Below are 13,041 nucleotides of genomic sequence, written 5' to 3' on the forward strand. Positions count from 1 at the left end.
TCATTCAAAGGCTGGCTGGTGTCCTTGGGGACGCAGAGGAATGCACGCATCAGATGGGGCTGGGCCACTACGTCCTTTATGATCCCTCTACCTGTAAGAATCTAGGATAGTGGAATCTGAATTACCCCCACCTGATTGGACGCGTCTAACAAATATATCCCCCAGAGACCATCCAGCTTGCGACATTTAGAAAGGCTTTGGTTGGGGCAGGTTGAGCCAGGCTCCACAGGAGGTGGCCAGCAACACCACAAGGTCCGCAGTTGTCCTGTCTGGGGGCAGGATGCACCAGGCCAGAGGCTTAAAGGGCCAGTGTCAGGGTCGGGGCCTCTTCCTTGCCCTCTGTCCCCAGCCTGGGGGCCAGCGGCATGGCCACCTGCCCCATCCCCACCCCAGCCTCCTCTTCTTCACTCAGACTGCCAAGGAGAATCCCTTTCTTTACGGCACTTAGGAGACTTAATTACCACAGGCGAAGTCCTTTGAGGCCTTGGATGAAAGGTATGGGAGCCGTGCAAGCTTGATTAGGCTTGTAGAACTCTGGGCACAATTAGCTCCATGAGAGACTGGCCCTCCCTTTATCTGTCTCCAGTTCTGTGTGACATACAGCAGCTAATTATTGAAATAAAAATTGCCTGACCACCCAGCTGCTGGAAAGAGGGCCCTGATACCTATTAAGTCTGCCTTTAATTATTGGAGATGGCTGCAGCTTCAGGCAGTTGGGGTTTTCCCATCGTTATGGGCCTTTTCCTCCGCCTCTTTGCGACTTGAGTACACGGAGATGTAAGCGAAATTCTGCCAAAGCCACTTCTGTCTCCCTTGCTTTCCGGCTGGACATCCCTTTCTGGGACACCTTCGCTAACAAGCTTCGTCTGCTGCAAGCACCGCTCCTGGCACCTCCCCAAGGGGCTTTGCAATCTTTGCACTTTTACAGAACTCCTGGGCCTGAGAGAGAGAGAGAGAGAGAGAGTGTGTGTGTGTGTGTGTGTGTGTGTGTGAAGCTGAGGGCTCCTGCCTCTTCACTTGTTGGCTGTGGCCGTCAGCAGGTCACAGCCTCTGAGCCCCAGCTTCTCCTCTCCATGAACGCAGGGCCCTGGACAGCTCTCGGAGGGCACAGCGGTTGCTACCTTCACCATTTCCAGGAGTCTTAAACTAGTGCCTGCTTCCCTGGGGGGCTGGTTTTCCCCTCCAGCTCTCCCTGTTCAGCGCTCCCCGCCTTACAGAGTGGAGGCCTAACACAGGAACCCCAGGTAATTACAGGATAAGCCTTGGACACCACAGGGGATGCGTGATTAATCAGCGCAACTATCTCTCCTTGCCCCTGATTATCTCATCATGTCCCAGAAACCGACAGAAAATCAGAAGTCGGTGTAGGGCCCCTGTGCACTTTTTACAGAGAGCTAACACTCAAATAATCTGGGTTTCAGGCTTGACCCTTGACTGGGTTTTCTAGGGAGAAGGAAAGAGGGCCCTATCAGGAGGGGCTGCACTGCAGAAGAGACCGTTTCTCCAGGTGTTGTTCATGGAAAAACTGAGTCCCAGCAGACAGCACATCCTGAGGCCCCCGGGGGGGTGTGCCCCATGGGAATATGGTGTCCGGTGCAGGAAAGAGTGGGGGTGAGGGACATGCAGACTACACCCCACAAGAGAGGCATGTGGGCACTCCCCTCTCCTTGTCCCCTGTTTAACTCCTGCTCAGACTTCCCTCCTCAGCGCAGGTGTCACCTCCTCCAGGACACCCAAACTGGTGTCCCTCTCTGACCCACAAGTGTCTGTGTCAGCTGCTCTTTTGTGTTCACTGTGCTGGAATCACCTGTAGATGTGTCTGTCCCTCTGACTGCTTCTGGTCAAACTACTCGTTCCCAAGTCTTACCCTGGATTTTTTTGGGGGGTTGGGAAGAAGGAAGGATTGATTACTTGCAGCAAGTAAGGAGAACACTGGGGGTCTTTTCCCAAAGCAGTGTCTCCCCAAACTGCAAAGTTGGGGAAGCTTTAAACTAAGGGTGCATGCGTATTCATGAGGGGCTCGAGCAGAGGAGAGTTCAGCATAGAATTGGGGCAGAGGTCAACAGAGTCCAAGCTGTAGTTGATTGAGGTCAGGAAGGTTGATATCATTCCGTCCTCCACCTGGGTGAGGGCCTTACTTCCTGATGTCAGGACTTACCGAAGCTCAGGTTCTTTATGTCTCAAGACAGAAGGAATGCAGTGAGAGGCAAAGTGACAGGTAAGAAGGGGATTTATTTAGAGAGGTACACCACATTCCACAGACAGAATGCCGTCTGTCTCAAAAGGCGAGAGCGGCGCTGGGAGAGAAACACTCCGCAGAGTGTGAGCCATCTCAGAAGGTGAGAGACCTCACCCTGGATCTTATAAAGCCCCGTTAGGTGGGAAAGAGGGAGTGAGATAGATGAACCTGGGGAAAGGATACTGGGAAGGTGCAATGTTCAGTCTGATGAGAAGACTCAAGGATGCACAGGGCGAGAAGACTCAAGGATGCACAGGGCAAATTGTTAGACTTATTTCCTGAGACCCCAAGGAGCACAGCTGAGGCTTGTGGAAGGAAAGCTGAAAGGAGGCAGGTCCAGCTCCATGTCAGGAAGCACAATCTCACAGCTAGAGCTGTCCCTGGGGGGAATGAGGTCCCCAGATTTGGAGGGGGTGTGACCACCTGGTGGGGATGGGACAAGAACCTGCTGACCTTTGATGGTTCTTTCAATCTTAAGACAATAAATGCCACAGGTTCTGATTCTGAGATGCCACCATTTGTAAAGGGGCATCATTTGGCTCATAAATAGCTTTGAGAGGAGAAACGATAGATGATGGAGGAATCCGGATACCCCGGAGCCCCCGTAATAGCTCCTGTTGGCCGAGGGCCGAATGTGTCCCCTGTCCTGCGTGCACTCAGCCCTGGGAGGGGTCGGGGCCACCCTGGTGGGAGCTCCCCCCCAGCCGGGATTGGAGGGGCGGTGCCCGTACAACAACCAGCGGCCCTTTGATGCCTGACCTGAAGGGCGACATGGCTTCTGTGGGCAGCGGTACCATCTGTCACCTGCCTGCCAGCCACTGATTAGGGATGTCCCCACAGCCAGGCTGGGCACAGGGCCACACTCCACTATGCTCTCAAGAAAGCCCTTCCCCTGGCCCACAGTGCTGGCTTTCTGGGTGGGGACACTTGGAGATGAAGCTGTAAAAGCCCAGGTCAGGTGCTAACTGAAGAATTCTGGAGGTTCATCAGAAGAATTAATACTGCTTAAAACACTAAGTGAGAGAGCAAACAGAGCAGTTAAGCAAACTAGAATAAGGGGTGACCTGTATGAGAAGCAGTACAGGCTCTGATTAAAAGCTTGAGCCTGAGGGTCGCACAGACCCAGGTTTCAATTCTCACTCTGCCCCTTCCTTGCTGTGGTCCTCTGGGCACGGCATTTAACCACTCAAAATCCCGGTTTCTTTCATCTATCAAATGAGAATGGTTCAAGGGCCTGGTGAGGGTTAAACGAGGTAATGCATGTAAACACCTTGCCTTTAGCCACCCTTATTATAATCACTCTCTTACCATTTTAAAAGGCAAAGGATTCCCTCATGTGACAGATCAGGGAAACATGCTCTACCACAGCGAGAAGAGAGCAATCAGATTCCAGTCCTGGCGTTTTGTGTGAACTTGAGCATCCCTTTGTTTCTCCGAGGCTCAGTTTCCAAATCTGTGGGATACGGTGCCTACCTCTTTGGTTTGTTCATAGCCCAGCACAGTCCCTGGCACAGACTAGGTGCCTCTCTCCCTGGCATTCCCCTTCATATCACACTGGAGTTGTGAACAAAGGACTTGCAAGAGCAAACTCTGAAGGAAAGTAAAAATTTATGATGACTCTATGCACACATACACACACAGATACTGCCTAGGACTTATATTTTGCAGAACACATTTTAGCTCAAATATTTATGAGCCCTTTTTGACACACTAAGAACTGAAAATATCACCATGTGCTTATGTTAAGGAAAACTTATAAAACTTTAGTCCAGTAGGAATTCAGTCAATTTCCTGGCTTGTTTCTGGTCATTTCCGAGGTTGCGAGGAAGTCCAGGGTTGTAACAGCCCCCGTTTCCCTGAGGCTTTGGCAGGGGCAAAGGGTCCTCGGCAGGTCTGTAGGTCTGATGACGTCTCCCTGTGAATGCTCCAGGCCCCTGCCTCTCATAAGTATTGCCGGAGCCCATGTAAAGGGCCCAAGTTGGCTTTTTGAGTTTCTCCCAAACACCAAAAGCTTTGTTTCCCCATCTCCTCTTCTCTCCCCGAGTCCCACATCCTCCCTGTCTTTCTTCCAGGCCAGCTCCCGGCACCAGAAAACCAGCTAGAGGATGTGCTCCCCTGGGATCGCCAGATCCAGGCTTTCTGCCACCTGCACTTTTACATTGTACTGTCCACTTGTGTTATCATCATTCATGGAGGTGCCTTTTTATTTTTTCTCCCAGGCTCTTCACCTCTCAAGCTTCACCTTAGACCTCTTTCCCTCACTGAAGTTTGGATTCTGTCTGTTCCCAAACTCCCTCACCCCTCCCACTTTCATGCAGGTTGTGACCTAGAATGGTCTTTTTCAAACTGTAGGTTGGCAATCCATCCATAATTCTCTTTTAGTCAAATAGAGTAAGAGAGAAAATACCAGATTCCACCCTTGAGGAAAGGTTAGGCATGTTTTTTGAAATTTTTGTTTTAGTTAGAACTTTGTAGATTTATGTGTGTGAAATAAATGTTTACTGTAGGTGAGAGAACACGGGGAAGTCACAGATCTAGACTCCTTTTCTCTCCTTACCTCAAAACCATCTGGCCTGTCTCACTTCTCCTTGACTTTCTTTGGTCATGGTTTAGATGTCACTTTCTCTGAGCAGTGGTCCCTTAATCATCTCTCCACCTTTGGCCCACCTGGCCTAGGTTAGGGGCCACTCTGGTGTCCTTCCCCTGCCTCTCTCCCTGTCTGACTTGCCCACTGTCTGGAAGCTCCAAGGAGTAAGAAGCTCATTTGTCTTGTCCACCGAAGCCTCACACAAGGCTTGGAAAGCAGGGTAGGAAGTCAGTGTTGGGGGAGGCGGGGAAGGGGGAACAGGGGAGAGGAGGGGAGGGCAGAAGGGAAGCTCATGTCTTGCCTTCATGCAGCTCCCACCACAGTTAGGAGAGAACAGTCCTTAGCAACTATTTACCGAATGAATTAACCTCTGGTACTAGGTGTGTGTAATACCTTTCTTCAGGTTTAAACATTTTCTTCTGATTCAAATCTAGACCCTGATATTTGGAAGCCATGTGATTTAGAGCAAATCACTTAATCTCTTTGAGCTTGTTATCTCATTTATAAAATAAAAGTAATAAAATAAGAGGATAATATCTAACCTGCCTAGTTGTTGTAGAGACTAGAAACAACATGTACAAAGTTCCCAGCATGAGTAGGTATTCAATTAACAGTCATTTTGGGACTTCCCTTGTGGCGCAGTGGTTAGGAATCCGCCTGCCAATGCAGAGGACACGGGTTAGATCCCTGGTCCGGGAAGATCCCACATGCCACGGAGCAACTAAGCCCGTGCACCACACCTACTGAGCCTGCGCTCTAGAGCCTGTGAGCCGCAACTACTGAAGCCCACGTGCCTAGAGCCCGTGCTCTGCAACGAGAAGCCACTGCAATGAGAAGCCCGCGCAGTGCAATGAAGACCCAATGCAGCCATTAAAAAAAAAAAAAAAGTCATTGTATGGTCTCTGCCTCTCTTCCTATCACTACCATGTGTCTCCAGGCTTCCCCACGTTAACAGACCTGTTCAAACCTTCCAGATCCATCTGAACCAGCTCCATGTAAAAGAAAAGTGGATTTTAGAATCACTGGCTCACTGGCTGTGTGAACTTATCAACCAACTGGCTCACTGAGTCAGCTCTCTAAAATGAGAAGTAATTAGGGCACTTCCCTGGCAGTCCAGTGGTTAAGACTCCATACTTCCAATGCAAGGGGCGAGGGTTCAATCCCTGGTCAGGGAACTAAGAGCCCACATGCTGTGAGCCGTGGCCAAAACAAACCCTAGTAACTAGAGTTCCCGTGGGTCTGTGTGGGAAGCACCGGCCACAGCACCCAGTGCAGACATGATTCTTCCCTTCTCTTGGCCAGAGCCCACTCTCCTTCCCCACAGATAGACCAGAAATGACCCCCGAAAGTTATAAACTACGGTTCATGCTTTATCAAAGCACTCATCATTGATGGCCCCTATGGCTGACACCCCAGAGAGACGGTAGCTGCCCCCACAAGGCTTGTGTCCTGCTCACCTCTGGGGCCCAGTCCCAGCGCGAGACTGGTCTGTAATGGGTTGTGGAAATGAACTCCTCTGCAAAGGCATATTTGTGTGCTCGGGGCTTACCTGGCGAAGAGTTTCAGCAGGCAGTAGGGACGTGCGTCCGTGAGAGTCGAGTTGGGGTGCGGGTTGTTCTGTGGGCAGTGAGAGGAAGCAGAGGAGGATCAGGAACCAGCAGGTGGGGAACCCGGAGGTCAGCAGGGTAAGCAGGGACTGACTTGCGTAGGCATGGACGTGTGCGGTGCTTCTGGCGCCCTTCCCAGCACTGCTCCCCCCCGCCAGGGTCTCAGCATCGCTATGCTGCAGACTCTTGCTCCGAGAGGAGCTTTTCTCCACTGTCACTTCTTTCATCCCGACCTCTTCTTTTTCTCTCAATTAAATGCCAATTTGAGGGACTTCCCTGGCGGTCCAGTGGTTAAGACTTCGCCTTCCAATGCAGGAGGTGCAGGTTCGATCCCTGGTCCGGGAGCTAAGATCCCACATGCCTCGTGGCCAAAAAACCAAAACATAAAATGGAAGCAATATTGTAACAAATTCAATAAAGACTTTAAAAATGGTCCACATCAAAAAAAAACTTAAAAAAAATGCCAATTTGAGTGTGAACCATGACTGATCTCCCATCTGTTGGAAAAAAGTAAATATTTACTGAATTACTATATTAAGACTGAAAAGGAAATGAGAGCAAGGCAAATGTTCTCCTTGCCTCTGATTTGTAATAGGGAAGCCATGAGTTTGGGGACTGTGTTCTTAATTTGCAGTTACTGAGCCTCTGCCTTGAAGCCATTGTCTTCAGTCAACAGGTACACACTGGTAAGACACATAGTCATCCACCAACTTAACAGCCTAAAATGTGTCTCAGCCTTATTAACGTATGTTTGAGGGAACGTTCCTTCTCCAGTTATAACTGACATCTAGCTGGAGCCTTCCAAAGTATGCCTTTTAAAAATAAAAGGTGGGTTTTTTCTGATGATAATAATGGCGAACATGTATTGAGCACCCATTGTGTATCAGGGATCATATGTACCAGGGACATGTATTAACTCATTTCATCCTCAGAACCACCTAAGAGGTGGTTCTTCCCTCTTGGGAGGGAAGAGAGCATCCTCAGGCCACAGGGATACCGATACCTTCAATGTCCACGATCAAAGGCAGAACTCGGAAATCGCTAGCCCTCAGAACAAAACTGACCCATCAGTGTGTTTAACTTGGCCTACGTGTAATAATGGATTACATTTAAAAATCATACATTTTACATCCAAGTCCAAATTTCCAGCTTGTCATAAAAATTCACAAGACCCCCTACACTCCTATGTCACAGCATTGGTAGGCACTGAACACCCACTGCCCCGTTGAACAGGCCCACCCTCTTTGTTGGTCAGAGGCCCCACCCTGGGCACTGAGACTCCTTGATGACAGCTCTTGCTCTGTTGTTTCTCTAATAGGACAGTGACGCAGTAGAAGGTTTTGTATACCCATGTTGCTCTGGAAAGTGGAACAGTGAAAGAACTGAGAAGGTTGTATGTTTCAAGAAGGAGCGCTCATCATCCTTTGTGTAGGATATCCTGCTTTCCTCCTGTGCTGACCTCCTGGCTCTTGTAGGGGGCTACGTTTGCTACCCCAGAGCCAGAGGAAGACATCTGGAAAGAGAAAGGCGGTGTTATAAGAGCTTTAAAAAATGTGTCGGCCTAGGGCAAAAGGGTCAAGATGGGGAAAAGAGGAGAAAGGGAGATTAGGAGCTTCCTACCAGCCACACAGCCTGGCCAACCCGACATATGCGGCAGGTGCCGCGCCTTCCCCAGGTGCCGATGGTGCCTCCAATGAGACGGATGAGTCTGGAGGTGACGGAGTTCTCCGATCAGCATGGTAGTCCAGGCCCAGCCTAGCTGGAAGGACACTTCTGTGTGGTGGGAGGGAGGGGACTCAGGGAGCATAATAAAATAGGAAAAACTCGGACTTTAGAGCCAAACAGACCTGGTTTCAGATCCTGACTTTGATACTTACCACCTGAGTCACCTTGAGGGAGGTTTGGAACCTCAGTTTTCTCATCTGTCAGATGGAGACTGGTTGGCTGTTTAACTAAATGTGCATTGGAGGCACCAGGCTTCACTTTAGGTGCAATAGATCAGGAGTGAGCAGAACAGGTGAGGCCCCTGCTCTCATGGTGCTTGCATATGAGTGCAAGAAAACAGACGATAAGCAGGTGATTATTTAATTATCTGGTGGTGATAACTGTGGATTGGTTGTTTATACCTTGGCTCATTTCCAGAAAAGGTTGGAGACAGTAATAATCTCTCAGGACGTGTGACAATTGAATGAGATAATTATATGCAAAGCGCTTACCCCAGTGCCTGAATATAGTCGTTCATTTCACAAATTCTTAAAGAGCCCCTGTTCTGCGTGAGGCCCTGTCCCAGCCGGAGGACTGATGGGAACACACACGGGGTTCACATCTATAGCAGGATTGGGAAAACTAGTGCCCTCTGGCCTTTGTTGTCAGCTTCCTTGATAGACATCACTGAAGGAGAGGCTGAGGGCATCTCCACAGGGGAGACAGGTCGGTCGTGTAGCAGGAAGAGAAAGGATTCATCATAACAAGCCTTGGGTGCAAGTCCCCCTGTGCTACTTATGGCTGCGTGGCCGTGGAGCGACGCCCTCCCCTCCAGAGCCTGAGGCCCCATGTCCACAGCACTGCCGGGTGAATCGAGGTCCGGGATGGACCCGGGGATTGCCTTTGCCCCCTGGGGCCGGAACTGACGCCCTTTCTTTGGTTTCTCGGGCTCCAGACCACTCGGCCCTGAGTGCGGCGAGGACCCTGTTCGTGGATGTGGAGGAGCGCCGGCCGGAGGCCATGGACGTTAAAGAGAGGAAGCCGTACCGCTCGCTGACCCGGCGCCGCGACGCCGAGCGCCGCTACACCAGCTCGTCCGCAGACAGCGAGGAGGGCAAGGCCCCGCAGAAATCCTACAGCTCCAGCGAGACCCTCAAGGCCTACGACCAGGACGCCCGCCTCGCCTACGGCAGCCGCGTCAAGGACATGGTGCCGCAGGAGGCCGAGGAGTTCTGCCGCGCAGGTGAGGGCGGCCGGGGCGGGGCTTGAGGCGCGCCTGCGCACTGGTGTACCTCCCTCCCCTCCCCCCCAGGCGTGGGCGCGCTTGAGGAGCGACTGGAGCCCAGCGGGGTGGAGGGCGCCCGTCCGCTCCAGCACTCCGCTAGTTTGGCACCTAGACCTGGTCAGAGCCTGCCCTGTAGTTCATTCTTAGTTCATTCGTTTTCATGCTCACCCCCTCGTGGGCGTAATGAGGTGGTTAGGAGCTGAGTTCTGACCACCACCGGCTCGCCTCTAAGCCTCCCTTGGTAGACGGCCATGAGTACTCGCTACTGCACTGAATTGTCCTGAGGACTAATGAGATGACGCGTTGCGAGGTAAGTGCGATGACGCCATGCCTCTCCCACTAGGCCTGGATCCACAGGAAAGCTGACCTGTTAACAAGGCTGCCTCTCCTGCTTTAAAGACGAGGGGTCTGGGCTTCCCTGGTGGCGCAGTGGTTGAGAGTCCGCCTGCCGATGCAGGGGACACGGGTTCGTGCCGCGGAGCGGCTGGGCCCGTGAGCCATGGCTGCTGAGCCTGCGCGTCCGGGGCCTGTGCTCCGTGACGGGAGAGGCCACAGCAGTGAGAGGCCCGCGTACCGCAAAAAAAAAAAAAAAAAAAAAGACGAGGGGTCTTCAGCTCTTTCCCATTTGTGGTTAACAGCTCGAACTCTGACATCAGACTGACCTGATTTGAATTCTGGCCCTGCCGTTTTTACTGCCCTCAGTGTCTTCACCTGGGCAGTGGGATCACAGCCATGCCTCCTAATTGCAAGGTGGTGGGGAGGATTGATGAGGACTGAAAATAGAGCATTTGACCCTTGCACAGAGCAAGTGCTTCAGAAATGCTGCCGGCTACTGATTGTTCTCTCTGGGTCTCAGTGAGGGAAGGGGACAAATGGTGAGCCCTGCCAGGCCCAGGTTGGCCTGGATGCCATCCTAGCACGGGAGGCTCCAAAGGGAACCCCTCTTATCTTCATAAATAACAAATGAGAAGCATTCTCAGCTCATAGGCAGCAGGCATGGGCACTGCAGCTTACAAAGTTCTCTCTCTCCCGTTACCTCCCTGGAGCCTCAAAAATCCTGTGAGGGTAGCAGAGTTCTCTCCTCCCACCTTCCCTCTCCCTTTATCCATCCTCCAGAGTGCTACCAGAGTGTGTCTGTCTGATTATTTAACTACCTTTCGCTGAGCACTTACTCTGTGGCAGGCTGGACACGGAGCTGACTAGGACCCTGGGAGGCACAGGGGTTCCTGGTTAAGAGCGATGCACATGACTGGGAGAGGAGGCCATCTCTGGGGGTTCCCCTCCTGCCTCACTGGCAGTTCCTTCTTCCTTCCTTTGCAGGCTTGTCTTCTTCAGTCCTGACCCTGGTTGCGGGATCCTTCAAAGCACGGGCATCTGCCTCTTCTCTCTTCTTACTCCGCTCTTCCCGGTTACTCTCATCTGCAAACCTCTGAGCTCCCACCCTGATACCCCGCCCTCTGCCTCTGTGCTCCCAGCACACTCTCCGTGGATCCCCCCACTTGGGGCTTTAGCCCTCCATCGTGGCCTGGGCTGTGTGTCCCCCGCTTGACTGTGAGCTCTGTGAGGTCAGGCACCACGCCCTGCTCGTTGCTGTACCTCAGTCCCCGACGGCAGCTTGGATTGGGTTAAATGTGGTGCTGCCTGGTTGTCAGTCCATTTCCTAGATCGGCGGTTTAACTGCAATATGACCCTTAGCGCCTTCGTCTCCCGGTCTTCCTCATTGCCCAGAGCACTCATGGGGATGTTAAAAATATGGAAGAAGCTGTCCCTGAGTAAGCACTGAGTAATGTGGAGGCTGTGTTTCCCATGGAAGTCAGTATCCCCTTTGTCCCTCAAACACTGATCCCTGAGTGAACTCCCCGCACCCAGGTCTTCCCGGCCTCTGTCGTGGGCACAGCCAGGCTTTCCCGGGGCCTCGAGAGACCTGTCAGCGGCCCAGCCTCGGCTGTGCGCTTGGCTCCCTGGGTTACCCCAGAGGCTGCTGGTTCCTGTCACAGCCCACCTGGCGTGAGGAAACAGAAGGCAGAGCCGACCTCCTTGTGCATGGCCCACTTTTCTCAGCCGGCCACCATCTTCTTCACTTTCCTGCTCCAGACTTTCCTGAGCCGGCTGGAAAGGAACGTCTGGTCCCAGGGAACCATTGGCATTTCATGGACCAGGCTTCTGCCCTGCTCAGGAGCCCCCCTTGCTGGCAGGCCCTCCCTGGGCTGGAAGAGGAGAGCTGAAGCTCTCTGTCCAATTTAGCAGACATGTACTGAGCCCGCACTGGGTACCGGGTTGCCTTCTAAGCCCAGGGAATAGGAATGAATGGGACACAGTCCCTGCCCCTGTGGAGGCATCTCGAGCAGAGGACCCAGGCTCTTACGCAGTTCTGCTCTGCAGCATGACCAGGGCCGAGGACTCTCAGAGGCAGCTCAGAGGAAGAAGCAGTGACTCCCACACAGGGTGTAGGATGAGGGGAGGCTTCTCAGACGAGGGGCCATTTGTATTGGGCCCTCCATAAAGGGGTGGAGGGTTCGGGCTGGTTTAGAGGGTGCAGAGGAAAGGCCCGGGCATCGAACATCACAGTGAGCTCAAAGGACAAGAGTGAGTCCTGGGGTAGGGGCCGGGCTTCTGGTGGGGAGATGCCCCCCCTCACGCCCTGATCCTGCTCCCCTGCCTTCCCTCCTAGGCACCAACTTCACCCTGCGTGAGCTGGGCCTGGGGGAGGTGACGCCCCCGCACGGGACCCTGTACCGGACAGACATCGGCCTCCCCCACTGTGGCTACTCCATGGGGGCCAGCTCCGAGGCCGACCTGGAGACCGACCCTGTGCTGTCCCCCGAGCACCCCGTGCAGCTGTGGGGCCGCAGCACACGGTCGGGGCGCAGCTCCTGCCTGTCCAGCCGGGCCAACTCCAACCTCACGCTCACAGACACGGAGCACGAGAACGCGGAGACCGGTGAGTGGCCCGCTTGGCCTGTGCCGGGCGCCTGGGTTATGGGGCCGGGGGTTTTAATCACAGTATTGATCTTTTGCTCCATCCCTTGGGGCTCCGGTGAAGTCGGTGGAAAATTGCTTTGCTGTCCGTCGTCAAAAGGCAGAGCCTCTCGCAGGGTCGCGTGCAACCCCCGCCCGTGGGTGACAGGCCAGAGACGGGTTGCCGCACTTTCATTCCAGATGAGAGGGGTGCCGAAGGGGCAGGGTTACTGCTTACAAGGTGCCTGTGCGGGTGGGAGCAGACGGGCCAGAGGCTTCCACTCGGAAGCCCATCCCGTGCAGCTCATCCTCTCTGGCGGTCGCCGTGCCTGGTCCTGGCGGAACTCTGCTCACGCGGCCTCCAGCCTCCAGGTACCCAACCACCCTGGGCGCCCACCACACGTGCTGCCCCACCCCAGGGTCTTACACTGATCAGAGGATAGCTTTCACACGAAAACTGTCACGCTGGAGTAACTTAAAACGCGTGTTTTTACCCCAGCTTTCCCATGATCTCTTCTGCAGATTGGAGGAAGTGCTGTCTCTGGACTCTATTCCACTCTCATCTCTGTAGCTCTCTTCCAAGGCCGGAGAGATGCTGTGGGAGGAAAAGAGGACAAGTTATTCACACGTCTCCTTTTTTGTGGGGAAGGAAAGGGAGCCG

At 53.1% G+C, this 13,041-nt stretch overlaps 1 protein-coding gene across 4 annotated transcripts in view; it reads left to right on the forward strand.

Annotated features, from left to right (window-relative positions):
* Positions 1-9,142: 9,142 nt before the first annotated feature.
* Positions 9,143-13,041, forward strand: part of TENM4 (teneurin transmembrane protein 4) — a gene marked incomplete at both ends in the record, with an annotated part of 385,043 nt that continues 381,144 nt past the window's right edge. For 3 of the 4 annotated variants that reach the window (XM_082844520.1, XM_082844521.1, XM_082844522.1), the window contains 2 exons: positions 9,143-9,380; positions 12,094-12,363. In XM_082844520.1, the coding sequence (XP_082700646.1) occupies positions 9,158-9,380; positions 12,094-12,363 (493 nt within the window). The remainder of the gene's footprint in view (positions 9,381-12,093; positions 12,364-13,041) is intronic. The other variant, XM_082844519.1, reaches the window with a different exon arrangement.

This window comes from Leucopleurus acutus, assembly GCF_964270905.1.
Source record: "Leucopleurus acutus genome assembly, chromosome: 8".
NCBI classification, from domain to species: Eukaryota; Metazoa; Chordata; class Mammalia; order Artiodactyla; family Delphinidae; genus Leucopleurus; species Leucopleurus acutus.